Genomic DNA, 26446 nt, shown 5'->3' with positions numbered 1-26446 from the left:
GGGGCTGCCACCAAGAGCAGGGGGACCCCTCCCCCAATGCCACTGCCCTCCACCCGCCCGCGGCTTCCTGGCTATTGTCTCTTCCCCAGCCCTTTCCTTCCTTCCCACAGCCTGGGCCTGGCTGCTGGACTTCCCAAGCCCCCGCTGGGCCTGGCCCCTGGCCCCTCGGCCCACGGGCCCCGTAGCAGCCAGGGAGGGTGAACCGAGGGCATGGGTGGGGCTGTTGCCACCCAGGGGGAGACCCCGGGCCCAGGCGCACGGAGGCCCCGGGGTGCTGAGGGCGGGCGAGGGCCGCGCCTCCGCCCCATGGAGGCTGACCAGCCTGCCCCCCGCAGCCCCGGGAGAAGGGGAGGATGCGCTTCCACAAGCTGCAGAACGTGCAGATCGCCCTGGACTACCTCCGCCACCGCCAGGTGAGGCCCCCTCCGCCCCGCCGCAGGCCCGGCCCCTCCTCGCGCAGCCTGCCGGTGCGACAGGAGCTGCTTGCTTGCAGGTGAAGCTGGTGAACATTAGGAATGACGACATTGCGGATGGCAACCCCAAGCTGACCCTCGGCCTGATCTGGACCATCATCCTGCACTTCCAGGTAGGGGGGCCGCCCGCCGCCTTCTGCCGCTGCCGCTGCCTCCAGGGCGGCCCTGGGGCTGGGGCCCTGGCTTCCTGGTACCTGGAGCCTCCTCCCGCCCGTGCCCAGTCCACGCCCCAGCCCACGCCCCAGCCCTGTGCTGGCTCCGTGGCCTGCGGGCCCAGGTCTCTCTCGGAGGCCTCCCTGCAGAGGTATGCGTGCCCTGCTGGTACAGCCGCCTGCCGGGGAAGGTTCTGGAGAAACACCCCCTGCTCTGGCTGACTCATCTGTTGCCTGCCTGGCTGCACAGGAAGCCGCAAATCTGAGAGCTGGGCAGGCACAGCCCTGCTGGCATGGCAGCTGAGTCACACGGGCGTGCAGGCCGACAGACAGACGGGCAGGCAGGCGGGTGTACAGACAGCCCGACGGGCTGGCAGGCCCAGGCCTGAGCTGCCGGGCGCACCGTGCCCAGACCCACAGACCCGACCCCAGCCTGCAGCCAGAGAGGGGGCTGACGGCTCCACCCCCACCCACACAGCCTTTCCTGGGCTGGGGTTTGGGGGCGAGCCCTGGAGCCTGCAGCTGGGGTTCAGGGTGTGCCCCAGGCCACGTGACCCCTGCCGAGGGAGTCCGGGGCACCCACCATGAGTCTGCAGCGGGGGCTGGGGCTGGGGCTCTGGCTTCCTCTGCGGCAGCGGCTGGTTGGGGTGGCCAAAGCTCAAGGGGTTGCAGGGTGGTGGGTCCCAGCGGCTCCTCTGCTGGCCTGGTGGCTCCTGTGGGCCAGGCCACCGCACCGTCGGACGAGGGGCGGGGGGCGGCGTGGCTGAGCTCAGGCCTCCCGCCCGCCTCCGGGCAGATCTCGGACATCCAGGTGAGCGGGCAGTCCGAGGACATGACGGCCAAGGAGAAGCTGCTGCTGTGGTCCCAGCGCATGGTGGAGGGCTACCCGGGCCTGCGCTGCGACAACTTCACCTCCAGCTGGCGCGACGGCCGCCTCTTCAACGCCATCATCCACCGGCACAAGTAGGCGGCCGGCGGGGCCGGAAGCGGGGCTGGGGGTCGGGGGCGCCCTGGAGCAGCTCCGCTGGTGACTTCCAACTAGTCGGAGGGGGAGGGGCGTCTCCCACTGGCAGGGACCCGCTGCCCGCGGGCACGAGTGCCCGTGCCAGCCTCCTCCCCGGGGGGCGCAGGCCCAGCCCCGCCCGCGCCCACGTGTCTCCCCCCCCCCGGCCCGGCGTCCTCAGGGCCCGCAGGCTGCTGCCTCTCCCCGCTGCGCGCGTCTGCCCCAGCAGGGGTCTGGACGGCTGACCTCAGTGCCCGCCCAGGACCCGGGGACAGGGTGGCCGCGGGGAGCCCTCCACTCGGGGCCCTGCCTGCACCTGCGCCCGCTGTCGGCCCGTCACTGAGGCGGGGCCCACCGCGCACGGGGCTCCCTGTGTGGGCAAGGCTGGGCGCTACTGCGGTGGGCAGTGAGTTTGTCCAGGGGAGCTGGGTCTGCCTGTGGGGTGCACAGGCGCCCCCAGGCCGTGCTGCCCCCGTTCCTACCTGCCCGCCCCACTGGCCGCTTTGTCCGCAGGCCCACGCTGGTTGACATGAACAAGGTGTACAGTCAGGCCAACCAGGAGAACCTGGACCAGGCCTTCTCCGTGGCAGAGCGGGAGCTGGGAGTGACTCGACTCCTGGACCCTGAGGGTGTGTGCTGCTGCCCCCGCCTCGCCCCCCCCCCCCCCCGCTGCCTGCAGGAGGCCCTCTGACCTTTCTCCCCCGCAGACGTGGACGTCCCTCAGCCCGACGAGAAGTCCATCATCACGTACGTCTCGTCCCTGTACGACGCCATGCCCCGCGTGCCTGACGTGCAGGACGGGGTGAAGGCCAACGTGAGTGGCTGGTGGGCCCGGGCGGTGGGCGGGGCGGGCGGGGGGGTGGGGACGCGCCCCGACTGCCCTGCTCACCCCCAGGAGCTGCAGCTGCGCTGGCAGGAGTACCGGGAGCTGGTGCTGCTGCTGCTGCAGTGGGTCCGGCACCACACCGCCGCCTTCGAGGAGCGCAAGTTCCCTTCCAGCTTCGAGGAGATCGAGGTGGGCCCGTCTGCTCGGGCGGGGCCCTGGGCCTGCCGCGGGGGCCCAGGCCTGGCTGCTGACATCGCTGTCCCCACAGATCCTGTGGTGCCAGTTCTTGAAGTTTAAGGAAACAGAGCTTCCGGCCAAGGAGGCCGACAAGAACCGGTCCAAGGTCATCTACCAGTCCCTGGAGGTGAGTGGGGGCCCAGAGGGCAGTGAGTGGGGGGTGTTTCAGAGGTAAGTAGGGGGCATCCCAGGAGTGAGCGAGGCTGCCCGGCGTGGTTCCCCTCGGTGACCAGGGCCGTTCCAGGCTGGGCGGACTGGGGCCCGGACGGCTCGGTGCCCGCACGCCCCTGCGGCCGAGGCCTGAGCGTGGCTCCCGCCCACAGGGAGCAGTGCAGGCAGGCCAGCTCAAGGTGCCCCCCGGCTACCACCCGCTGGACGTGGAGAAGGAGTGGGGCAAGCTGCACGTGGCCATCCTGGAGCGGGAGAAGCAGCTCCGTAGCGAGTTTGAGAGGTGGGTGGCGCTGGGGCTGGGGAGGCTGCGGTTGGCCGGGCGGGGCCCTGTGGCGGCAGGGAAGCCACCCGAGAGTGAGTCACTGCCTGGGGAGGAAATCCCCCCACACTGGGAAACCCACACTCGGCCCGTGCGACAGCGGCCTCCACACTGGCTGCTGGGGAGGCCGGGAGCAGCAGGGCCCTGCTCCTCCTCGGGGAGCCCGGCCGCAACCCCTCTCCTTGGTCCCGTGGGTGTTGGGCACAGGCTGGAGTGTCTGCAGCGCGTCGTCAGCAAACTGCAGATGGAGGCTGGGCTGTGTGAGGAGCAGCTGAACCAGGCCGACGCCCTGCTGCAGTCGGTGAGGGGCGGGGACTGCGAAGGGGGGGGCTGCTGGGGCGGGGCTGTGCAGTGAGGCGGGGCCTGCTGGCCCCCAGCTCCGCCCTCCTGGTGTGCGGCCAACTCCAACTGCGCGCTTGGGGCTGAGCTGGCTTCTGGGCACCTGGCAGGACACAGCCGAGGCTGCCTGCAGGGAGGGTGTGGTGGGGAGCGAGAGGCCAGGAACCGTGGATGAGGCCACGAATGGTCTGGCTGCTTGGACCCAGAGAGGCCTGGGACCAGGGCACCGCCCCCCCGCCACCCTGAGCCAGGGCTGGCATTTATGCATCAGGAAGATGCATGAGGAGGGAAGGGGAAAGGCCGGGCCGGGCCTGAGTTGGGGCGACCTCCTTGCAGGACATCCGGCTGCTGGCTGCAGGCAAGGTGCCGCAGCGGGCAGGCGAGGTGGAGCGGGACCTGGACAAGGCGGACGGCATGATCCGGCTGCTGTTCAATGACGTCCAGACCCTGAAGGATGGGCGGCACCCACAGGGCGAGCAGATGTACCGCAGGTGGGCCGAGCCCCACAGCTCTGCGGGGGGCCCGGGGGCCAGGGGCAGCCGGCTCCCTGCTCACGCCTCCCGACGGCCCCACTGCCCCCAGGGTGTACCGCCTGCACGAGCGCCTGGTGGCCATACGCACCGAGTACAACCTCCGGCTGAAGGCAGGCGTCACCGCCCCCGGGACCCAGGTGACCCAGGTGACCCAGGTGATGGTGCAGAGCACGCAGCGGCGCCCTGAGCTCGAGGACTCCACTCTGCGCTACCTGCAGGACCTGCTGGCCTGGGTGGAGGACAACCAGCGCCGGGTGGACAGCGCCGAGTGGGGCATGGACCTGCCCAGCGTGGAGGCCCAGCTGGGCAGCCACCGCGGCCTGCACCAGTCCATCGAGGAGTTCCGGGCCAAGATCGAGCGGGCGCGGACTGACGAGGTGAGCGGGGGGCCCGTGGGGCGGGCCGGGCGGGCTGGGCGGGCCGCGTCCGGGCTGCACAGGCCTCACTCTGCTTGTCCACGGCAGGGCCAGCTCTCCCCGGCCATCCGGGGCGCCTACCGAGACTGCCTGGGCCGGCTGGACCTGCAGTATGCCAAGCTGCTGGTGAGTGGGGGCCGGGGGTCGGCGGGGCGTTGGGGCGGCGGGCGGCGGGGCGGCGGTCTGCTCACACGCCTGCTTGCGTCCAGAACTCCTCCAAGGGCCGCCTGCGGGCCCTGGAGAGCCTGCACGGCTTTGTGGCGGCCGCCACCAAGGAGCTGATGTGGCTGAGTGAGAAGGAGGAGGAGGAGGTGGGCTTCGACTGGAGCGAGCGCAACACCAACATGGCCGCCAAGAAGGAGAGCTATTCGGTGAGGCGCCCGCACCCTCCCACGGCTGTCCCCCGGCCCGCGGCCCCTTGGTGGCCGCGGGCAGGGCCTGGAGGGAGACCGGCCGATCCGGTGTGGCCCCCACGCCATCCCTGAGACCGGCTGCCTTCGTGCCAGGCCCTGATGCGTGAGCTGGAGCTGAAGGAGAAGAAAATCAAGGAGATTCAGAACACCGGAGACCGGCTGCTGCGGGAGGACCACCCGGCACGGCCCACGGTGGAGGTGGGGCTGCGGGGCCAGGGGCTGCGGGAGGACCACCCGGCGCGGCCCACGGTGGAGGTGGGGCTGTGGGGCCGGGGGCTGCAGGGCCGGGGCCGGGGGCTAACAGGGGCCGGGGGGGCTGCAGTCCTTCCAGGCGGCTCTGCAGACCCAGTGGAGCTGGATGCTACAGCTGTGCTGCTGCGTGGAGGCTCACCTGAAGGAGAACACCGCCTACTTCCAGGTGAGGCTGCTCCTACCTGCTTCGTGGGGGCGGCCCCCAGGGGCCCCCAGGCAGCCGCTGCAGACACGTGGCCCTGCCCTGTCCCCAGGCGCCCTCTCTGGCTGCACTCGTGTCCCAGTGTCCCCGGCCCCTCTGCCCAGCCTGATCCTTTCCCGTCGCGTAGTTCTTTTCAGACGTCCGGGAGGCTGAGGAGCAGCTGCGGAAGCTTCAGGAGACGCTGCGCAGGAAGTACACCTGTGACCGCTCCATCACCGTCACCCGCCTCGAGGACTTGCTGCAGGACGCCCAGGTGAGCCGGCCATGCAGGGGTTGGGGTGGAGGGCAGGCGGAAGGGTAGAGGGGCTGGGAGAGGTGGGGGCATTCGGGCAGCACTGGCACTCTGGGAAGGTCCTCCTGGAGGTGGGGCGGGGTGAGAGGCACAGGCAGCTTCAGGGCCGACGCCTGAGCCGCAGCCTCCGACGGTGCTTGGTGGGTTTGGCCCTTGGAGGACGCCACTGTGACCTGGGACGGGCTGGGCACTCAGGCCCTGGCCAGAAGGAAGGGAAGTCTGCGGCAACTGTTGGAGGCCAGGCCCTGGGGACCTGCCTCGGTCACATCTGCGGCTCCCAAGTGTGCAGCCCCTGCGCTGGGGCAGCGGGAGGGACCCCGGGTTGCAGGCGGGCCTGTGGGCCTTCGCAATCTGCGGCCCAGGCACGTGGTGTCTGGACACCGGAGGGGGTCCCTGAGCTGCCCCTCCCCCGCAGGACGAGAAGGACCAGCTGAATGAGTACCGGGGGCACCTCTCAGGCCTTGCCAAGCGGGCCAAGGCCATCGTGCAGCTGAAGCCCCGCAACCCAGCCCACCCCGTGCGGGGCCGCGTGCCGCTGCTGGCCGTGTGTGACTACAAGCAGGTGGAGGTGAGGCGGGGCGGCAGGGCTTGCTCAGCAAGGGGCGCGGGGGCGGGGGGTGGTGTGGGCGTGGCCGTGCTGACAGCGCGGCTTCCCCAGGTGACTGTGCACAAGGGCGACGAGTGCCAGCTGGTGGGCCCCATGCAGCCGTTCCACTGGAAGGTGGCCAGCAGCTCCGGCAGCGAGGCCGCTGTGCCCTCCGTGTGCTTTCTCGTGCCCCCGCCCAACCAGGAGGCCCAGGAAGCCGTCTCCAGGTGCGTGGCCTGGGTCTGGTCGCTGGGGTGGGGGGCGGGGCGGGTGCCTGGCACCTCTGACCGAGCCCCCGACCCACCAGGCTGGAGGCCCAGCACCAGACCCTGGTTACGCTGTGGCACCAGCTGCACGTGGACCTGAAGAGCCTCCTGGCTTGGCAGAGCCTCAGCCGCGACATGCAGCTCATCCGCTCCTGGTCCCTGGTCACGGTAGGGCAGGGCCGCACGGGGGCGGGGGGGGGCAGCTTCCTGGGCGAGCCTGCGCCCGTGCTCAGCCGCCTGTGCCGCCGCAGTTCCGCACGCTGAAGCCCGAGGAGCAGCGCCAGGCCTTGCGCAACCTGGAGCTGCACTACCAGGCCTTCCTGAGGGACAGCCAGGACGCCAGCAACTTCGGGCCCGAAGACCGGCTGCAGGCCGAGCGCGAGTACAGCGCCTGCAGCCACCAGTACCAGCAGCTGCTGCAGAGCCTGGAGCAGGGTAGGTGCCCCCGCAGCCCAAGCCGGCGGCCGGGCAGCGGGCCGGGGCCAGGGCCGGGGCCGGGCAGCGTCTGAGTGGCTCGTGTCCCCAGGCGAGCAGGAGGAGTCCCGCTGTCAGCGCTGCATCTCGGAGCTCAGGGACATCCGGCTGCAGCTGGAGGCCTGCGAGACGCGCACGGTGCACCGCCTGCGGCTGCCGCTGGACAAGGAGCCTGCGCGGGAGTGCGCCCAGCGCATCGCGGAGCAGCAGGCAGGCGCTGCCCCCTCCCCGCTCCCCGGGGCCCCCCAGGGGTGCTGTGGCTGGGCTCTGTGCTCAGTCTGTGTCTTGCTCTCCCCCCCAGAAAACTCAGGCTGAGGTGGAGGGGCTGGCCCAGGGGGTCACCCGGCTCTCGGAGGAGGCCGAGAAGGTCCTGGCTCTGCCCGAGCCATCACCTGCCGCCCCGACCCTGCGCTCAGAGCTGGAGCTGACCCTGGGCAAGCTGGAACAGGTCCGCAGCCTCTCCGCCATTCACCTAGAGAAGTGAGTGCCCGTTGGCAGCCGCAGCGGCGATCGCAGGCGGGTGCTGAGCGAGGGGCCCCGGACCAGCTGGTGGGCGGGGTCGGTGGGGATCTGGCCAAGAGGTGGTGGGTGTGAGCCAAGGTGGGTGTCACGGGCTTGAACAGGGGTTCAGTCCTGTGCCTTGGAGGTGGGACTTCCAGACAGCTGGACCTGGGGTGGGGCTGCGGGAGGGAGGACTGGGCAGGGCACCCCATCTGGGTCCCATCAGGAGCTGGCAGTGACTGAGGGAAGTACAGGCCAGGCACAGGCAGGAGCGAGAGCCCCGCAGGGTCAGGGACGCCCACGGAGAGCTGGCCCTTGCCAGTGAGTCTGGGGGTGGTGCCAGTGACCCCGAGGAAGGGGCCTCTGGGAGAGGGCAGGGACGAGCATCTGGGAAGGACAAGTAGGAGGTGGGGCAGCGGGCGAGGTGGCAGAGGAGCGTGGCTGTAAGAGGGGCCCACGCGGAGGTCTTTCTTGGGGGCCTACGCGCTCTCCTGTCTCCTGACTGCCCTCCCCCCCCGTCCTTTCTGGCCCCATTGCCCCAGGGGAGTAGAGTCCTCTCCAGGGCCCCTTCCTCCTGCCAACTTCGGGTGCCCCCCGCCGCCCGGGGACCTCGCGTGTCCTTTACGGTTCGCTTCAGTGTGCGCGCACGGCTCCCTGGCTCACGTTCAGCGGCAGAATGAGAAATCCTGCGGCCTCCCCCTTGGTCCCATCCTGGACTCACCCTCCCAGGCCCAGCCTGTTTCCCACGTCCTGGTTCCCACACGTCATATCCCAGTCTCTCACGATACTGCTTCAGAAATAGGCCCACGTTCCTTCACCAAGGCCCCCGTGTGTCCCTTCTCACCTGGCCTCCAGGCTGGAAGGCTGAGAGCCTCCAGGCCACGGGTATCGTTGGCTGTGCCTCCAGCCACCACAGCCTCCCTCCCGAGGCTGGAGCGGATGCTTCCCCATGTCCCGGAGGGCCCCGCGCAGTCTCCCCCTTGACCACCGGGGCACTGGCCTGACCACGTTGGGCTGCTACTGCCACGAGCCTGCCCCCACGCCCGGCTCTGGGCCCTGCTCTTCCCCAGGCTCAAGACCATCAGTCTGGTGATCCGCAGCACACAGGGGGCCGAGGAGGTGCTCAGGGCCCACGAGGAGCAACTCAAGGAGGCCCAGGCTGTCCCTGCCACTCTCCCGGAGCTCGAAGCCACTAAGGCTGCACTGAAGGTACCGCTTTCAGGCCAGTGCCTCCCGGGGGGCCAGAGGGCATCGGGGGCCGGCAGCAGGGCCCTGGGCTGACCCCGCACCCCTCTGCTCCCCGCAGAAGCTGCGGGCCCAGGCGGAGGCGCAGCAGCCCACGTTTGACGCCCTGCGGGATGAGCTGCGGGGGGCGCAGGAGGTGGGCGAGCGGCTGCAGCAGCGGCACGGGGAGCGGGACGTGGAGGCGGAGCGCTGGCGCGAGCGCGTGGCCCAGCTCCTGGAGCGCTGGCAGGCCGTGCTGGCCCAGGTCGATGTGCGGCAGCGCGAGCTCGACCAGCTGGGCCGCCAGCTGCGTTACTACCGGGAGAGCGCGGGCCCGCTGGACGCCTGGCTGCAGGACGCCAAGCAGCGGCAGGAGCAGATCCAGGCGGTGCCTCTGGCCAACAGCCGGGCTGTGCGGGAGCAGCTGCGGCAGGAGAAGGTGGGCCTGGGCCGGCGGGGCGGGGGCGGGGGCGGGGGCGGCGCCTGTGCTGACCGCCCGTTCCCCAGGCGCTGCTGGAGGAGATCGAGCGCCACGGGGAGAAGGTGGAGGAGTGCCAGAGGTTCGCCAGGCAGTACATCAACGCCATCAAGGTGAGGTCTCTGCCGCCGGGCCTGGCCGGTGGGGTTGGGCGGGGCCCGCCGTGGCTGACCTGTGTTCCCCGCAGGACTACGAGCTCCAGCTGGTCACCTACAAGGCACAGCTTGAGCCGGTGGCCTCTCCGGCCAAGAAAGCCAAGGTCCAGTCAGGCGCTGAGAGCGTCATCCAGGAGGTAGGGCTGAGGGCCGTGGCTGGGGGGGGGGGCGCGTGCAGGGGGCCCGTGCTGGGGGGGGGCTCACCCTGGCTGCTTCCTTTCTCCTGCCCCAGTACGTGGACCTGCGCACGCGCTACAGCGAGCTGACCACCCTGACGAGCCAGTACATCAAGTTCATCAGTGAGACGCTGCGTCGCATGGAGGAGGAGGAGGTACGGGTGCGGGAGGTGGGGGCGTCCTGCCGCCAGGCGCAGCCCCTGGGGGTCCGTTTGCCACCGCGGAGCTCGGCCCCCGCTCCTGCTGCCTGATGCCACCAGCGCCTCCCCGAGCACGGCCTGCCCGTCGGCTGGCGCTGCTCTGCTCCGCTCCCATGGTGGCCTCCGCCGCCGCCGTCTGCGCCTGCCCTGCCACTGTTCCTCTGGCCCCTCTGGTGTCGTTCCTGCGGGTTCCCTGTTGCCGCTGATCTCGAGGAGCTGGGGGTGCCCGGTCGTGGGGCCGGGCAGCGGCTGCTCTCGGAGGGCGGGGTGCCCGGCTCTCCTGTTCTCCTGCCTCCCGGGCTGCCTTGCTCCCTGGCCCCCCTGTAGCCTCCACGGTGGTCAGAGCTGCGGGTTTTCTGCGTCTCTCTTCTGAGCTGGCTCAGGTCCGCGCTGTTGTCCCACGGCGGCCGCCCTGCCACACTCCCCCGGGTGGTGGGAACGGACGCGGGCACGCGCGATGGCAGAGCTCAGGCAGGGCTGTGTGGTGGTGCGGCTCACGGGCTCTGTGAGTCTCCTGCTTCGCTCTCTCTCTCTCCCCCCTGTCCGGCGCCTTTCTGCGGAAAGAGGGGAGGACGCCTGAGCCTCCTCCCCGGGGCTGGGGAGCACTGTGGGGCCAGGCTGCGCTCGCTGCCCCCAGTGCCCTGGCGGGTGCACGCTCCCTCCCTCGCCGGGCTGTGCCCTCTGCCCTCCCTGATCCCCCATCGCGCCGTCCAGTGGACTGTGGTGGTGCCGTGTCACGTGCGCGCCTGGCAGCGGCTGCGCACTCACCACCCTCTCTGGTTCTCTCCCTCTCTCTGCCGCGGCCGCAGAGGCTGGCCGAGCAGCAGCGGGCAGAGGAGCGGGAGCGCCTGGCGGAGGTGGAGGCCGCGCTGGAGAAGCAGCGGCAATTGGCAGAGACGCACGCACAGGCGAAGGCACAGGCAGAGCGGGAGGCGCAGGAGCTGCAGCGGCGCATGAAGGAGGAGGTGGTGCGGCGAGAAGAGGCGGCGGTGGACGCGCAGCAGCAGAAGCGCAGCATTCAGGAGGAGCTGCAGCACCTGCGGCAGAGCTCAGAGGCCGAGATCCAGGCCAAGGCCCGGCAGGCGGAGGAGGCCGAACGCAGCCGGCTGCGCATCGAGGAGGAGATCCGCGTGGTACGCCTGCAGCTGGAAACCACTGAGCGCCAGCGCAGTGGGGCTGAGGGCGAGCTGCAGGCCCTGCGTGCGCGGGCAGAGGAGGCGGAGGCGCAGAAGAGGCAGGCGCAGGAGGAGGCGGAGCGCTTGCGGCGGCAGGTGCAGGAGGAGACCCAGCGGAAGCGGCAGGCGGAGGCAGAGCTGGCCTTGCGCGTGAAGGCAGAGGCCGAGGCTGCTCGGGAGAAGCAGCGGGCTCTGCAGGCGCTGGAGGAGCTGCGGCTGCAGGCAGAGGAAGCGGACCGGCGCCTGCGGCAGGCGGAGGCTGAGCGGGCCCGTCAGGTGCAGGTGGCCCTGGAGACGGCGCAGCGCAGCGCGGCAGTGGAGCTGCAGAGCAAACGCGCCTCCTTCGCGGAGAAGACGGCGCAGCTGGAGCGCACCCTGCAGGAAGAGCACGTGACTGTGACGCAGCTGCGGGAGGAAGCGGAGCGGCGCGCACAGCAGCAGGCGGAGGCCGAGCGCGCCCGGGAGGAGGCGGAGCGGGAGCTGGAGCGCTGGCAGCTGAAGGCCAATGAGGCGCTGCGGCTGCGGCTGCAAGCCGAGGAGGTGGCGCAGCAGAAGAGCCTGGCGCAGGCCGAGGCCGAGAAGCAGAAGGAGGAGGCGGAGCGTGAGGCTAGGCGGCGTGGCAAGGCAGAGGAGCAGGCGGTGCGGCAGCGGGAGCTGGCTGAGCAGGAGCTAGAAAAGCAGCGGCAGCTGGCGGAGGGCACTGCGCAGCAGCGCCTGGCCGCAGAGCAGGAGCTTATCCGCCTGCGGGCAGAGACAGAGCAGGGGGAGCAGCAGCGGCAGCTGCTAGAGGAGGAGCTAGGGCGGCTGCAGCGCGAGGCAGCGGAAGCCACGCAAAAGCGCCAGGAACTGGAGGCTGAGCTGGCCAAGGTGCGGGCGGAAATGGAGGTGCTGTTGGCCAGCAAGGCACGGGCGGAGGAGGAGTCACGCTCCACCAGCGAGAAGTCCAAGCAGAGGCTGGAAGCCGAGGCCAGTCGGTTCCGCGAGCTGGCAGAAGAGGCTGCCCGCCTGCGCGCCCTGGCTGAGGAGGCCAAGCGGCAGCGGCAGCTGGCGGAGGAGGATGCGGCACGGCAGCGGGCCGAGGCGGAGCGGGTGCTTGCCGAGAAGTTGGCTGCCATCAGCGAGGCTACACGGCTCAAGACAGAGGCAGAGATCGCGCTGAAGGAGAAGGAGGCAGAGAATGAGCGCCTGCGACGGCTGGCGGAAGACGAGGCCTTCCAGCGGCGGCGGCTGGAGGAGCAGGCGGCCCAGCACAAGGCTGACATCGAGGAACGGCTGGCCCAGCTGCGCAAGGCATCAGAGAGCGAGCTGGAGCGGCAGAAGGGGCTGGTGGAGGACACGCTGCGGCAGCGGCGGCAGGTGGAGGAGGAGATCCTGTCCCTGAAGGCGAGCTTTGAGCGGGCGGCCGCGGGCAAGGCTGAGTTGGAGCTGGAGCTGACGCGCATCCGCAGCAACGCGGAGGACACGCTGCGCAGCAAGGAGCAGGCGGAGTTGGAGGCCACGCGGCAGCGGCAGCTGGCGGCGGAGGAGGAGCAGCGGCGCCGGGAGGCGGAAGAGCGTGTGCAGAAGAGCCTGGCGGCGGAGGAGGAGGCAGCACGGCAGCGCAAGGCGGCGCTGGAGGAGGTGGAGCGGCTCAAGGCCAAGGTGGAGGAGGCTCGGCGCTTGCGCGAGCGAGCGGAGCAAGAGTCAGCTCGGCAGCTGCAGCTGGCCCAGGACGCAGCACAGAAGCGGCTGCAAGCCGAGGAGAAGGCGCACGCGTTCGCAGTGCAGCAGAAGGAGCAGGAGTTGCAGCAGACGCTGCAGCAGGAGCAGAGTATGCTGGAGCGGCTGCGCGGCGAGGCGGAGGCGGCGCGCCGGGCGGCGGAGGAGGCGGAGGAGGCCCGGGAGCAGGCTGAGCGGGAGGCGGCGCAGTCCCGGCGGCAGGTCGACGAGGCGGAGCGACTGAAGCAGCTGGCGGAGGAGCAGGCGCAGGCCCGTGCGCAGGCGCAGGCTGCCGCGGAGAAGCTGCGCAAGGACGCCGAGCAGGAGGCGGCGCGGCGAGCGCAGGCAGAGCAGGCAGCCCTGCGACAGAAGCAGGCGGCCGACGCGGAGATGGAGAAGCACAAGAAGTTTGCGGAGCAGACGCTGCGGCAGAAGGCGCAGGTGGAGCAGGAGTTGACGACTCTGAGGCTGCAGCTGGAGGAGACTGACCACCAGAAAAGCATCTTGGACGAGGAGCTGCAGCGGCTGAAGGCGGAGGTGACAGAGGCTGCCCGGCAGCGCAGCCAGGTGGAGGAGGAGCTGTTCTCTGTGCGCGTGCAGATGGAGGAGCTGGGCAAACTCAAGGCGCGTATTGAGGCGGAGAACCGTGCGCTCATCTTGCGCGACAAGGACAACACGCAGCGCTTCTTGGAGGAAGAGGCGGAAAAGATGAAGCAGGTGGCCGAGGAGGCCGCGCGGCTGAGTGTGGCTGCCCAGGAGGCAGCCCGGCTTCGGCAGCTGGCGGAAGAGGACCTGGCACAGCAGCGGGCACTGGCCGAGAAGATGCTCAAGGAAAAGATGCAGGCAGTGCAGGAGGCCACGCGGCTCAAGGCAGAGGCGGAGCTGCTGCAGCAGCAGAAGGAGCTTGCGCAGGAGCAGGCCCGCCGGCTGCAAGAGGACAAGGAGCAGATGGAGCAGCAGCTGGCGCAGGAGACACAGGGCTTCCAGCGCACCCTGGAGGCAGAGCGGGCGCGGCAGCTAGAGATGAGCGCGGAGGCCGAGCGGCTGAAGCTGCGTGTGGCAGAGATGAGCCGGGCCCAGGCCCGAGCGGAGGAGGACGCCCAGCGCTTCCGGAAGCAGGCGGAGGAGATAGGGGAGAAGTTGCACCGCACAGAGCTCGCCACACAGGAGAAGGTGACGCTGGTGCAGACGCTGGAGATCCAGCGGCAGCAGAGCGACCAAGATGCTGAGCGCCTGCGAGAAGCCATTGCTGAGCTGGAGCGTGAGAAGGAGAAGCTCAAGCAGGAAGCCAAGTTACTACAGCTCAAGTCGGAGGAGGTACTGGCCCCTCATGCTTGTGGGCTGGTCGGGTGGGGGGTCCCTGGGCTGAGGTCCTTGACCACCTTCCCCCTCCACAGATGCAGACGGTGCAGCAGGAGCAGCTGTTGCAGGAGACGCAAGCCCTGCAGCAGACCTTCCTCTCTGAGAAGGACAGCCTGCTGCAGCGGGAGCGCCTCATAGAGCAAGAGAAGGCCAAGCTGGAGCAGCTGTTCCAGGATGAGGTGGCCAAGGCGCAGAAGCTGCGTGAGGAGCAGCAGCGACAGCAGCAGCAGATGGAGCAGGAGAAGCAGCAGCTGGTGGCCAGCATGGAGGAGGCTCGCCGGCGGCAGCGGGAAGCCGAGGAGGGCGTGCGGCGCAAGCAGGAAGAGCTGCAGCGGCTGGAGCAGCAGCGGCAGGCGCAGGAGAAGCTGCTGGCCGAGGAGAACCAGAGGCTGCGTGACAGGCTGCAGCGGCTGGAGGAGGAGCACCGGGCCGCGCTAGCACACTCGGAGGAGATTGCGGCCTCGCAGGCTGCGGCCAACAAAGCCCTGCCCAATGGCCGCGATGCGCCCGACGGCCCAGCCCCAGAGGCGGAGCCTGAGTACGCCTTTGATGGCTTGCGGCGGAAGGTGCCGGCCCAGCGGCTGCAGGAAGTGGGGGTCCTGAGTTCAGAGGAGCTGCAGCGGCTGGCACAGGGCCGCACCACGGTGGCCGAGCTGGCGCAGCGGGAGGACGTGCGCCGCTACCTGCAGGGCCGCAGCCCCATTGCGGGGCTGCTGCTGAAGCCAACCAATGAGAAGCTGAGTGTGTACACTGCCCTGCAGAGGCAGCTGCTAAGCCCGGGCACAGCGCTCATCCTGCTCGAGGCCCAGGCAGCCTCGGGCTTCCTCTTGGACCCCGTGCGCAATCGGCGGCTGACTGTCAACGAGGCTGTGAAGGAGGGTGTGGTGGGCCCCGAGCTGCACCACAAGCTGCTCTCGGCCGAGCGCGCAGTCACCGGCTACAAGGACCCCTACACCGGGGAGCAGATCTCCCTCTTCCAGGCCATGAAGAAGGGCCTGATCGTGCGGGACCACGGCATCCGCCTGCTGGAGGCCCAGATCGCCACGGGCGGCATCATCGACCCCGTGCACAGCCACCGCCTGCCCGTGCACGTGGCCTACCAGCGCGGCTTCTTCGACGAGGAGATGAACCGCGTCCTGGCCGACCCGAGCGACGACACCAAGGGCTTCTTCGACCCCAACACGCACGAGAACCTCACCTACCTGCAGCTGCTGGAGCGCTGCGTGGAGGACCCTGAGACAGGCCTGTGCCTCCTGCCACTCACAGATCAGGCTGCCAAGGGTGGTGAGCTAGTCTACACCGATTCAGAGGCCCGGGACGTGTTTGAGAAAGCCACCGTGTCTGCACCATTTGGTAAGTTCCAGGGCAGAACCGTGACCATCTGGGAGCTCATCAATTCCGAGTACTTCACGGCAGAGCAGCGGCGGGACCTGCTGCGCCAGTTCCGCACGGGCAAGGTCACCGTGGAGAAGATCATCAAGATCGTCATCACCGTGGTCGAGGAGCATGAGCAGAAGGGGCAGCTCTGCTTCGAGGGCCTGCGTGCCCTGGTGCCCGCCGCCACGCTGCTGGAGAGCGGCGTCATCAACCGTGACCTCTTCCAGCAGCTGCAGCGGGGCGAGCGCTCCGTGCGAGAAGTTGCTGAGGTGGACGCTGTGCGGCGCGCCCTGCGCGGCACCAATGTCATCGCGGGCGTGTGGGTGGAGGAGACAGGGCAGAAGCTGAGCATCTATGAGGCCCTGAAGAAAGACTTGCTGCAGCCAGAGGTAGCGGTGGCCCTGCTGGAGGCCCAGGCCGGCACCGGGCATGTCATCGACCCTGCCACAAGCGCCCGGCTGACTGTGGACGAGGCCGTGCGTGCTGGTCTGGTGGGGCCCGAGCTGCACGAGAAGCTGCTGTCGGCTGAGAAGGCCGTGACGGGCTACAAGGACCCGTACTCGGGACAGACCGTCGCCCTGTTCCAGGCCCTGAAGAAGGGCCTCATTCCCAGAGAGCAGGGTCTGCGTCTGCTGGATGCCCAGTTGTCCACAGGTGGCATCGTGGACCCCAGCAAGAGCCACCGCGTGCCTCTGGACGTTGCCTACACCCGGGGCTACCTGGACAAGGAGACCAACAAAGCCCTGTCGGCGCCAAGGGACGACGCCAAGACCTATTTCGACCCCACGTCACGGGAGCCGGTCACCTACGGTCAGCTCCAGCAGCAGTGCCGGCCGGACCCGCTGACCGGGCTGAGCCTGCTGCCGCTCTCAGAGAAGGCCGCCCGGGCCAGGCAGGAGGAGGTTTACTCTGAGCTTCAGGCCCGTGAGGCCTTCCAGAAGGCCACGGTCGAGGTCCCTGTGGGCAGCTTCCAGGGCAGGACAGTGACCATCTGGGAGCTCATCAGCTCCGAGTACTTCACGGAGGAGCAGCGGTTGGAGCTGCTGCGCCAGTTCCGCACGGGCAAGGTCACCGTGGAGAAGATCATCAAGATCCTCATCACCATCGTGGAAGAGGTGGAGACCACGCGGCAGCAGAGGCTCTCCTTCAGCGGTCTCCGCGCCCCGGTGCCGGCCAGTGAACTCCTGGCCTCTGGAGTCCTCAACAAGACCCAGTTTGAGCAGCTCAAGGATGGCAAGACGTCAGTTAAGGACCTGTCAGAGGTGGACTCCGTGCGGACGCTTCTCCGGGGCAGCGGCTGCCTCGCTGGAATCTACCTGGAGGACTCCAGGGAGAAGGTGACAATCTATGAGGCCATGCGGCGTGGCCTACTCAGGCCCAGCACGGCCACACTCCTGCTGGAGGCCCAGGCAGCCACTGGCTTCCTGGTGGACCCAGTGCGGAACCAGCGACTGTACGTCCATGAGGCAGTGAAGGCGGGCGTCGTGGGCCCCGAGCTGCACGAGAAGCTGCTGTCGGCAGAGAAGGCCGTGACGGGCTACAAGGACCCGTACTCGGGCAGTACCATCTCCCTCTTCCAGGCCATGAAGAAGGGCCTGGTCCTCAGGGACCACGGCATCCGCCTGCTGGAGGCCCAGATCGCCACGGGCGGCATCATCGACCCCGTGCACAGCCACCGCCTGCCCGTGCACGTGGCCTACCAGCGCGGCTTCTTCGACGAGGAGATGAACCGCGTCCTGGCCGACCCGAGCGACGACACCAAGGGCTTCTTCGACCCCAACACGCACGAGAACCTCACCTACCTGCAGCTGCTGGAGCGCTGCGTGGAGGACCCCGAGACCGGCCTGCGCCTGCTGCCGCTGAAGGGGGCGGAGAAGGAGGTGGTGGAGACTACGCAGGTGTACACGGAGGAGGAGACTCGGAGGGCGTTTGAGGAGACACAGATTGACGTCCCTGGCGGTGGCAGCCAGGGCAGCTCCACCATGTCCTTGTGGGAGGTGATGCAGTCGGACCTGGTCCCCAAGGAGCAGCGGGAGCAACTGATGGCTGACTTCAAGGCGGGTCGGGTGACCAAGGAACGCATGATCATCATCATCATTGAGATCATCGAGAAGACTGAGATCATCCGCCAGCAGAACCTGACTTCCTATGACTATGTGCGCCGCCGCCTCACTGCCGAGGACCTGTACGAGGCGAAGGTCATCTCCCGCGAGACATACAACCTGCTCCGGGAGGGCACCAAGAGCCTCCGTGAGGTGCTCGAGGCAGAGTCCGCCTGGCGCTACCTGTACGGCACAGGCTGTGTGGCTGGCGTCTACCTTCCCGGCTCCAAGCAGACGCTGAGCATCTACCAGGCTCTCAAGAAGGGGCTGCTAAACGCCGAGGTGGCCCGCTTGCTGCTGGAGGCCCAGGCGGCCACGGGCTTCATGCTGGACCCAGTGAAGGGTGAACGGCTGACAGTGGACGAGGCTGTGCGGAAAGGCCTCGTGGGACCCGAGCTGCACGACCGGCTGCTGTCAGCAGAGCGGGCTGTCACCGGCTACCGCGACCCCTACACAGAGCAGACCATCTCGCTCTTCCAGGCCATGAAGAAGGACCTGATCCCCGCGGACGAGGCCCTGCGGCTGCTGGACGCCCAGCTGGCCACGGGCGGCATTGTGGACCCGCGCCTGGGCTTCCACCTGCCGCTGGAGGTGGCCTACCAGCGCGGCTACCTCAACAGGGACACGCACGACCAGCTGTCAGAGCCCAGCGAGGTGCGCAGCTACATGGACCCCTCCACGGACGAGCGCCTCAGCTACACACAGCTGCTCCGGCGGTGCCGCCGTGACGAGAGCACCGGCCAGCTGCTCCTGCCGCTCTCAGACACCCGCAAGCTGACGTTCCGCGGGCTGCGTAAGCAGATCACGGTGGAGGAGCTGGTGCGCTCGCAGGTCATGGACGAGGCCACCGCACGGCAGCTTCAGGAGGGCCTGGCTTCCGTGGAGGAGGTCACCAAGACCCTGCAGAAGTTCCTCGAGGGCACTAGCTGCATCGCTGGTGTGTTCGTCGATGCCACCAAGGAGCGGCTGTCTGTGTACCAAGCCATGAAGAAGGGCATCATCCGCCCGGGCACAGCCTTCGAGCTCCTGGAGGCGCAGGCGGCCACTGGCTATGTCATCGACCCCATCAAGGGGCTCAAGCTGACCGTGGAGGAGGCTGTGCGCATGGGCATCGTCGGCCCCGAGTTCAAGGACAAGCTGCTGTCGGCCGAGCGCGCGGTCACCGGTTACAAGGACCCCTACTCCGGGAAGCTCATCTCCCTCTTCCAGGCCATGAAGAAGGGCCTGATCCTGAAGGACCATGGCATCCGCCTGCTGGAGGCCCAGATCGCCACAGGCGGCATCATCGACCCCGAGGAGAGCCACCGGCTGCCCGTGGAGATGGCCTACAAACGCGGCCTCTTTGACGAGGAGATGAATGAGATCCTGGCCGACCCCTCGGATGACACCAAGGGCTTCTTCGACCCCAACACGGAGGAGAACCTCACCTATCTGCAGCTGATGGAGCGCTGCGTCACGGACCCCCAGACGGGGCTGTGCCTCCTGCCGCTGAAGGAGAAGAAGCGAGAGCGGAAGACGTCCTCCAAGTCGTCCGTGCGCAAGCGCCGTGTGGTGATCGTGGACCCTGAGACCGGCAAGGAGATGTCGGTGTACGAGGCCTACCGCAAGGGCCTCATCGACCACCAGACGTACCTGGAGCTGTCGGAGCAGGAGTGTGAGTGGGAGGAGATCACCATCTCCTCCTCGGACGGCGTGGTCAAGTCCATGATCATCGACCGCCGCTCTGGCCGCCAGTACGACATCGACGAGGCCATCACCAAGAACCTCATCGACCGCTCTGTGCTGGACCAGTACCGCGCCGGCACGCTGTCCATCACCGAGTTTGCCGACATGCTCTCGGGCAACGCCAGCGGCTTCCGCTCTCGCTCGTCCTCCGTAGGGTCCTCCTCCTCCTATCCCATCAGCCCGGCCGTCTCCAGGACCCAGCTGACCTCCTGGTCCGACCCCACCGAGGAGACGGGCCCTGTGGCCGGCATCCTGGACACGGAGACGCTGGAGAAGGTGTCCATCACGGAGGCCATGCACCGAAACCTGGTGGACAACATCACGGGGCAGCGGTTGCTGGAGGCGCAGGCCTGCACCGGGGGCATCATCGACCCCAGCACCGGCGAACGCTTCCCTGTCACCGACGCTGTCGACAAGGGCCTGGTGGACAAGATCATGGTGGATCGCATCAACCTGGCCCAGAAGGCCTTCAGTGGCTTCGAGGACCCGCGCACCAAGACCAAGATGTCGGCCGCCCAGGCCCTGAAGAAGGGCTGGCTCTACTACGAGGCAGGCCAGCGCTTCCTGGAGGTGCAGTACCTGACCGGCGGCCTGATCGAGCCCGACACGCCGGGCCGTGTGCCCCTTGATGACGCCCTGCAGCGCGGCACGGTGGACGCCCGCACTGCCCAGAAGCTGCGTGACGTGAACACGTACTCCAAGTACCTCACCTGCCCCAAGACCAAGCTCAAGATCTCCTACAAGGACGCGCTGGACCGCAGCATGGTGGAGGAGGGCACCGGGCTGCGGCTGCTGGAGGCCTCTGCCCAGTCCAGCAAAGGCTACTACAGCCCCTACAGCGTCAGCGGCTCCGGCTCCACAGCCGGCTCCCGCACCGGCTCGCGCACTGGCTCCCGGGCTGGCTCCCGCCGCGGCAGCTTCGACGCCACTGGCTCCAGCTTCTCCATGACCTTCTCCTCTTCCTCCTACTCCTCCTCAGGCTACGGCCGCCGCTTTGCCTCAGGGCATCCGACCTCCCCGGGGGGCCCCGAGTCTGCCAAGGCCTAATGCCCGCCTGCCCCTTGCCCTTCCGCTCTGCATGTGGCCAGGCTCCCCACCCAGTCGCTGGGTCTGTCTGTCTTTCTTTAATGTTTAAAGGTGTCTTCCTCCTAAGCGGTGCCTAAATTTTAACCAAAAAGACCAGACTAATATATTAATATGTGTGCTGTCCAGACAGCCTGTGTCTCGGGGGAGAGGGCTGGTCCAGCTCCACTGACCACCTCACCCCCTGGTCCTTCCTCCTCTCTACCTGCCACTCACCACAGCCAGGTGCCTTGGAGGTCCAGAGCCGGGCCCCCAACCCAGCCCTTCCATCTCCCCAGGGAGGGTTCTATCTAGGCCAGGCCTCCCCACCCCGTAGGCTGGCCCCCCCAGATCCCGCTGCTCTGGGCAGCGGGGCACCCGTCCCGAGCAGGGCCCTCAGGGGCCAGCATTCCCTCATCTGTTTCCAGGACTGACCTGCTGGCTCAGTGGGCCTTGCATGGAGGGAGGGGTCCTGGGTCAACCATCTCTCCCTGCCTGCCCAGAGAAGCCCCTTCCCCATGGGAAGATGAGGGTCCAGTCTGCAGAACCAGCTGGCCCGGGCTCTGTTCCCCGCCTCCAGCCTCTAGCCCCTGACCCTTTTCCCTGAGACCCCAGACTTTGGCTTTTGCCTTTCAGCCTCAGCTCCTAGTAAGTGCCTTCTGTGTTCCCCTTACGCCCAGGCCCCGAGGACCCAGGCCGGGGTGGGAGACAGGCCCTCCGGGTGAATCTGGGGCTGCCAGCCCTGGCTGGGGGTGCCTGGGGCTTCTGCAGGCTCTTTGCCCCCGTGGCCCCTCAAGCCTCTGAGGCCCAGCCTGGGGGGCCCACCTGCCTGCCTCTCCCAACGAGCCTTGGCCCTTTGTTGGGCCCGGGAATGCTGGCTGGACTGCCCGCGGAGTCAGGCCGCCCTGCCCGGCGCCACCCCCGCCCCACCCAGCCCCGGCCTCGGAGGCTCCCCCGCCGCCCCGCCCCCCGCCTTCCCCCCACTGAGCTTTGCATGTTCCACTAACCGGCCGGCGCGGGCGGGGGCTTCCCGTGGCCTCAGGGCGGAACACTAACCCGACCATGGGCGGGCCTGCGGGGCCCCCTCAATAAAAGCAATTCCACTCCTCCCGTGGGTCTCGCCTCGCTCGTTTGTCATGGGGTCAGGTGCGCGCGGGGGTACAGTGGATGCTGTACGCCTGGGCCGGAGCTGGGCTGCGGGGTCCTGGCCTGAGGCCACGTGTCTCCGGCAGGAGAAACCCAGGCTGAGGGGCCCCAGCAGACAGCAGGGGCGGCGGGCGGGGGGGGGCCAGGCGAGCGCCTGCGGGTCCTGTCCCTGCTGTCCATCCCGGTGGTGGGTCGTCACCACTCAGCCCTGTAGTGTGGGTTTGTGGCTGGCACTTCCCTCTGAGGCAGGGCATCACGTGCTCCTGCGTCAGGTGGTCACCGACTGTACCCCCTTGCGTGGAGGTAAGGTGGCTCCTGTTGTCTGGGGGGACCCTCCTGAGGGGGATACAGCCGAGAGCCCCAGCGGCCGGCGCCCCGCCCCTCGTGCACTTTGTTCCAGCCTCGGCGGGGTTCTGCCCCGACACTTAACGAGGGCTGAGGGGCGGCCACAGCCCCGTGGAGCTGCTGCCCGTCTCCCACTCTGCGGGGGTGGGCGGTGGCCGGGCACCGCCTGTGGCCTGCGTCCTAGGGTTGGGCTCTGCTCCCCTGGACCACCCACCGTGGAAGCTGGGCCCGGAAGCCCTGAGGTACCGCCCCCGCCTCCTCCCTGCCAGGACGCTGGCCACTCCGGGCAGGAGCCACGCTGGTGGCAGCCTCAGCGGCAGGTCGAGTGGGGCACGTTCCTGCTCTGTCCCAGGTGGCAGTGGGCAGCCCCACCGAGCCCTCCCAGCCTGAAGGGACGCACCCCAGTGGGCACTGAGGGTTGGGAGGGTGGGCTGCTTCCGCCCCTTGGTTCCCACCTACTGGGACCATGACTCCAGGTGACGATGCCCCACGCACTAAGGGACAGTGCCGCGGTCCTACAGGGTGTCTGCTGCTTCCCTATGAGGATGCCCCACATTCTGCCCACCAGCAGCTTCCGCAGGCTCTCCTGTCCTGTACCTGGACCACGCTGGGGGGCCAGCGTCCCCCGGCCAAGTTGTCTGGCCCCCCGTGGCTTGGCGCCTCCTCTGCACATGGAACACGAGACCGCCCTCCCTGGGACCCCCCAGTGCCTCCTCCCTGTTGTCTAGTCCTGCTCCTCAGGTCCCAGCCAACCGGTCAGACGATTTCCCGGGGTGGCCAGGAGTCCCTGCCACGGGCTGCGCTCCTGCGCACACAGGGCAAAGGTCCAGTGGCTGCGGCAGCTCCTGCCGGCCCGAGCGGAGCCCCTGGTGTGCTCGGGGCGTCCAGACATTCACGTCAGCTCAGACCCACGTTGGGTGGCCCGTGTCCCGGTGCACAGTTGTCCACATCAGTGGCTGTAGTTCACTCCTTTTAAAGAAGATCTCAGAGTCACTGCTGTCTTGGGAGCAGGGACACCTGGGAAATCTTACCCTTTACGGGCTCTGCTCTGAGGCTGGCCGAGCTGGGGAAGCGGCCAGGTGATTGTATTTCCCACGGGGGCGGCTGACCGCAACAGTATGTGCTTTAGAGTTTCTTTTGGTTCTATTTAAGGGGGGCCCTCTGCAATTACTCTCTGGAGGGCGGCCTCTTGTAGTCCAGGCTTCCCCCACCAGGTGCGTGTCCTGGGAACCCTCTGCACCAGCTGGCGTTGTTGTGAGAGGCTGTGTTCTGCCTCAGGGATTTTTCTCTCTCCCTTTTTTTTTTGAAGACTCGGTACGTTTGCCCGTTTCAGGACGGGTGATTTGCGAGCCCACCCGCCCACACCACACGGAGTGCTCAGCAGTTTTTGACCAAAAACGGCAGGACCCCCGGGCCTCTCCCCGCTATCCATCCAGTCTCTCCCTGAGCAACTTTCTCTTTTGTTCCCTGATGAAAAAAAAAAAGTCCTCAAAGGGAAAGGAAAAAACTGGCAGAAACATTAAAGGCATCAAAATCAACGAGTTCAAACAAACTTTTGAGCAGTGGAAAAAAGTCTCCCCACGTGTCAAATGGATGCATCGAACGGAGAGTAGTGTGAAGGTGCCCGAAGTTTAAACATGTAAGAGTAAATACACAACTTGTGATAATTCCAGGTGGTTTGGGTTCCCCCCATATGTAATACGCTAGTGGTCTTCAAGGTATGGCCCCCAGACCTCCAGCACCAGGAGCACTGGGAGTTCGGGCCTTGCAAATTCCTGGCCCCACCCCCGACCTACTGAGTCAGAAATTCGGAGGCTGGGCCCTGCAACCCGTGTCCGACGAGCCCCGCCGGTGTCAGGGCCGCTCTCGTCCGCCGCCCCGTTCGTGACTCAGAGCCCCGCGTCCTCCGCGCGTCCCCGGAGGCGGCCCGGCGGCTGCCGTGCACACCAGGCACGTGGACGACACACACAGCTCCCCCACCCCCCAGCTCCGGAAGCGGGAGGCCCGAGATCAGGCTGTCGGCAGGGTTGGCCCCTCCCGGGTGGGCCGGTGGCCGTCTCCCCGCGGTGTCCTTACCTGGTCATCCCTCCGTGTGCATCCGTCCTGACCTCCCCCTCTGATCAGGACACTGGTCACCTTGGATCGGGGCCTTACACTCGTGACCTCATTTTACCTTCATCGCCGGTAAAGACCATCTCCAAAGAGCCACATTCCCAGGTTCTGGAGGTCAGGACTTCCACCCAGGGCTCTGGGGGACACCTTCAGCCTTTCACGCTGTTGTGTGCCTTGTGCCCCCTCCTCCCTGTGTGCCCCCCGGGCCACCGCGCGCCAGTCTTCGTGAGCGCACTGCGGGCTGGCCAGCGGGCACTCTGCCTCCAGGTCCCAGCGGTGGAGGGTGCGGCCCCGGGCCGCTGGCACCCCCTCCGCTCAGGCCTGCTCCCCGGAAGCAGAGCCCGAGACGGCGGTGCAGGCGCACTGGGTTTAGTGAGGGCCTGCCGCCGGGGAGCGGGGCAGCCGGCAAAGACACGGCTCCGCTGAGGGCCAGAGAAGCCTCGTGCCCCAGCCCTCGGGAGTAGGAGCTCTTCGGGGACGAGGGGTCTGGGCGGGTCGCCCGCCCGTCGCTCGCTGGCTGTGGGCTGCCCGGAACGAGGCAGCTCCATCGGCCGAGGACAGTCCTCCAGCCGAGAGTGTCGGGGTGCGTGCGCGTCTGGGGGACACCGACCCCCCAGCGACAGCTCCAGGGGAGCAGCCACTTGGCAGTCCTGGGAAACCTGAAAAGGCCTCCCACGGTAACTCTCCCGGGTGAAACCTAACAAACACCTTCTCAGGTGGACTTCAGGCCTCAAGAAAGAAGAGCAGATCCTCGGGGGTGGGGTGAAGGAGGGCCTCAGCGTGCTGGCTGACACCTCCCCCAGCAGCTTGCTGATTCTAGAAACCAGAGCCGTGGGGTTAGCAGAATCTCGAGGGCAGGGAGGACCTGGACCTCCACAAGCAGAGGCTCTGAAACCGGGTCCTCAGCGGACCACACCCCATGAAAACGCAAACTGGAAAATCCCCATTGGCGATGGCGACAGAAAAGAAACAGGACTCTGTCTGGGCTCCGCGGGGAAAAGCTGCGACCGGGCAGGTGGTCTCAGGCCTCCGCAGGGTGTTCTGGGAAGACCCCGGGCAGAGCAGCCGCGTGAGCACAGCCTGCGGCCGGGGGCCCGGCGTGAGCCAACAGTCCCCGGAGGCCTTGCCTTCAGCGCCTCACAAGATTTCCAGAGGCAAGAACCCAGGCGTTCGAACCTGCTCTCACAGTTGGAAATTACAAGACAATTGAAAACAAGCCATTATGAACAAGTTGGCGGAAGCAAAAGTAGAATTAGAAACCAAAAGGCTTGGGATATTAGAATTTCTCCGTAAAGAACATACGTTAAGTCTGTTGAAGTAAGAGAAAATTTAGAATACAAGGGATCAAAGACTCCATCTAAGAAGACCAAGAAGATTGTAAAGGAGAATTTCTAGATGTGAAGCGCGGTCACATGGGAAACGAACCGGTGAAAGGGCAGACGGGGCAGCGGAAGGAGAGCACACTGGGGCGCGGCCCCGGCTCCACTCGGGCGTCGGAGACGCAAGAGGAAGCGGGGTACAAAGGAGGGTCAGAGACGGAGAGCAAGTTACAAAATAGTCGAACGTTCGTCTGACTGGACTTCCAGGAGAAGACCCTGGAGGAGATGGGAAGACGGACATTTTTGAAGAAAGAAGAGCTGATAATTGTTTCCCAAATGCATGAAAAATATGAATCGTTCTGTCCAAGAAGCACAGTAACATCCAGCGGGGGAAGGAAACAGCCGTATCAGCAACCCATGTTAGCAAAATCACAGAAAACTGAAGACAATGAGATAAGAGTTTAAAGCAGAGAGAAAAGACAGGTTACCTGCTGAAGAGCGACATCCACGCTGGAGCAGACGCCTCGTCAGCAAAAGCGAGAGCTTCTTGAAGTGGGTCCATGCACCAGGAGCTTGGGCGTCACCCTGGACCTCGTGGAAATGCAGAATCCTGAGCCCCGCCACTGCCCCGTGGCTCAGGATCTGCATTACAGCAACACACACTTTAAAGTAAACTAAAGTTTAGACTATTTCAAGATTTGCAGAAAAATAGTGACAATATAGAGAGTTCCCATACACCCGAGGCTCCGTTTCTCCTATGACGTCTTATATAACAGATAGAGCAGCCACAGGGTCAACTCATCTCAATTAATGAGCCAATATATTCTCATTAACTAAAAGCCGTACTTCATTCAAATTGCCTTATTATAGTTTTTACCTAATGTTCCTTTTCTGTTACGGGAGCTCATGCAGGACACCGCATTACACTGAGTCACCGCGTTACCTTGGGCTCCTCTTGGCTGTGACAGTTTCTCAAACTTTGTTTCAAAGAGCTGAGTTTTCAGGAATGCTAGCCCGGCGTTTTCCCACACTAACAGTTGGGAAGCATTGAGCTAAACTTACACCACGCTTTGCCACTTACGAAGCGGGGTGAATAATGGCATCTGCTCGTTCCGCCTCTAGTCGGCTTTGTACTGAAGGTTCTAGCCAGGGCAATAAGGCAAGAAAACCAGCCCTGTCTGGTGCGACTCAATGGCTTGAGCACCGGCCTGCGAACTGTAGGGTTGCCGGTTCAATTCCTAGTCAGGGCACAAGGCTGGGTCGTGGGCCAGGTCCCCCATTGGGGGCATGCAAGAGGTAATTACAGATTGATGTCTCTCTCCCTCTCTTCCTCCT

General features: G+C 67.0%; 1 protein-coding gene across 12 annotated transcripts in view; it reads left to right on the top strand.

Moving 5' to 3' along the window:
- Nucleotides 1-21296, top strand: part of PLEC (plectin) — a 50472-nt gene extending 29176 nt beyond the window's left edge. For 11 of the 12 annotated variants that reach the window (XM_054590572.1, XM_054590571.1, XM_054590579.1 and 8 more), the window contains 29 exons: nucleotides 336-413; nucleotides 494-586; nucleotides 1422-1588; nucleotides 2142-2257; nucleotides 2336-2442; nucleotides 2524-2643; nucleotides 2723-2818; nucleotides 3015-3142; nucleotides 3389-3482; nucleotides 3857-4011; nucleotides 4103-4430; nucleotides 4518-4595; nucleotides 4679-4840; nucleotides 4976-5080; nucleotides 5205-5300; nucleotides 5464-5589; nucleotides 6044-6196; nucleotides 6287-6441; nucleotides 6522-6648; nucleotides 6732-6915; nucleotides 7007-7164; nucleotides 7256-7434; nucleotides 8526-8664; nucleotides 8762-9118; nucleotides 9187-9270; nucleotides 9345-9449; nucleotides 9545-9643; nucleotides 10498-13878; nucleotides 13959-21296. In XM_054590572.1, coding sequence (XP_054446547.1) covers nucleotides 336-413; nucleotides 494-586; nucleotides 1422-1588; nucleotides 2142-2257; nucleotides 2336-2442; nucleotides 2524-2643; nucleotides 2723-2818; nucleotides 3015-3142; nucleotides 3389-3482; nucleotides 3857-4011; nucleotides 4103-4430; nucleotides 4518-4595; nucleotides 4679-4840; nucleotides 4976-5080; nucleotides 5205-5300; nucleotides 5464-5589; nucleotides 6044-6196; nucleotides 6287-6441; nucleotides 6522-6648; nucleotides 6732-6915; nucleotides 7007-7164; nucleotides 7256-7434; nucleotides 8526-8664; nucleotides 8762-9118; nucleotides 9187-9270; nucleotides 9345-9449; nucleotides 9545-9643; nucleotides 10498-13878; nucleotides 13959-20174 — 13386 coding nt within the window. In that variant the 3' untranslated portion in view covers nucleotides 20175-21296. The remainder of the gene's footprint in view (nucleotides 1-335; nucleotides 414-493; nucleotides 587-1421; nucleotides 1589-2141; nucleotides 2258-2335; nucleotides 2443-2523; nucleotides 2644-2722; nucleotides 2819-3014; nucleotides 3143-3388; nucleotides 3483-3856; nucleotides 4012-4102; nucleotides 4431-4517; nucleotides 4596-4678; nucleotides 4841-4975; nucleotides 5081-5204; nucleotides 5301-5463; nucleotides 5590-6043; nucleotides 6197-6286; nucleotides 6442-6521; nucleotides 6649-6731; nucleotides 6916-7006; nucleotides 7165-7255; nucleotides 7435-8525; nucleotides 8665-8761; nucleotides 9119-9186; nucleotides 9271-9344; nucleotides 9450-9544; nucleotides 9644-10497; nucleotides 13879-13958) is intronic. The other variant, XM_054590582.1, reaches the window with a different exon arrangement.
- Nucleotides 21297-26446: the final 5150 nt, after the last annotated feature.

The sequence above is a fragment of the Pteronotus mesoamericanus genome, unplaced genomic scaffold (genome assembly GCF_021234165.1).
Source record: "Pteronotus mesoamericanus isolate MK-2021 breed Mesoamerican mustached bat unplaced genomic scaffold, CSHL_Meso_final scaffold_174, whole genome shotgun sequence".
Classification (NCBI taxonomy): Eukaryota; Metazoa; Chordata; class Mammalia; order Chiroptera; family Mormoopidae; genus Pteronotus; species Pteronotus mesoamericanus.
Note: the sequence above shows the minus strand (reverse complement) of the source record. Positions and strands in the feature narration are given on the sequence as shown.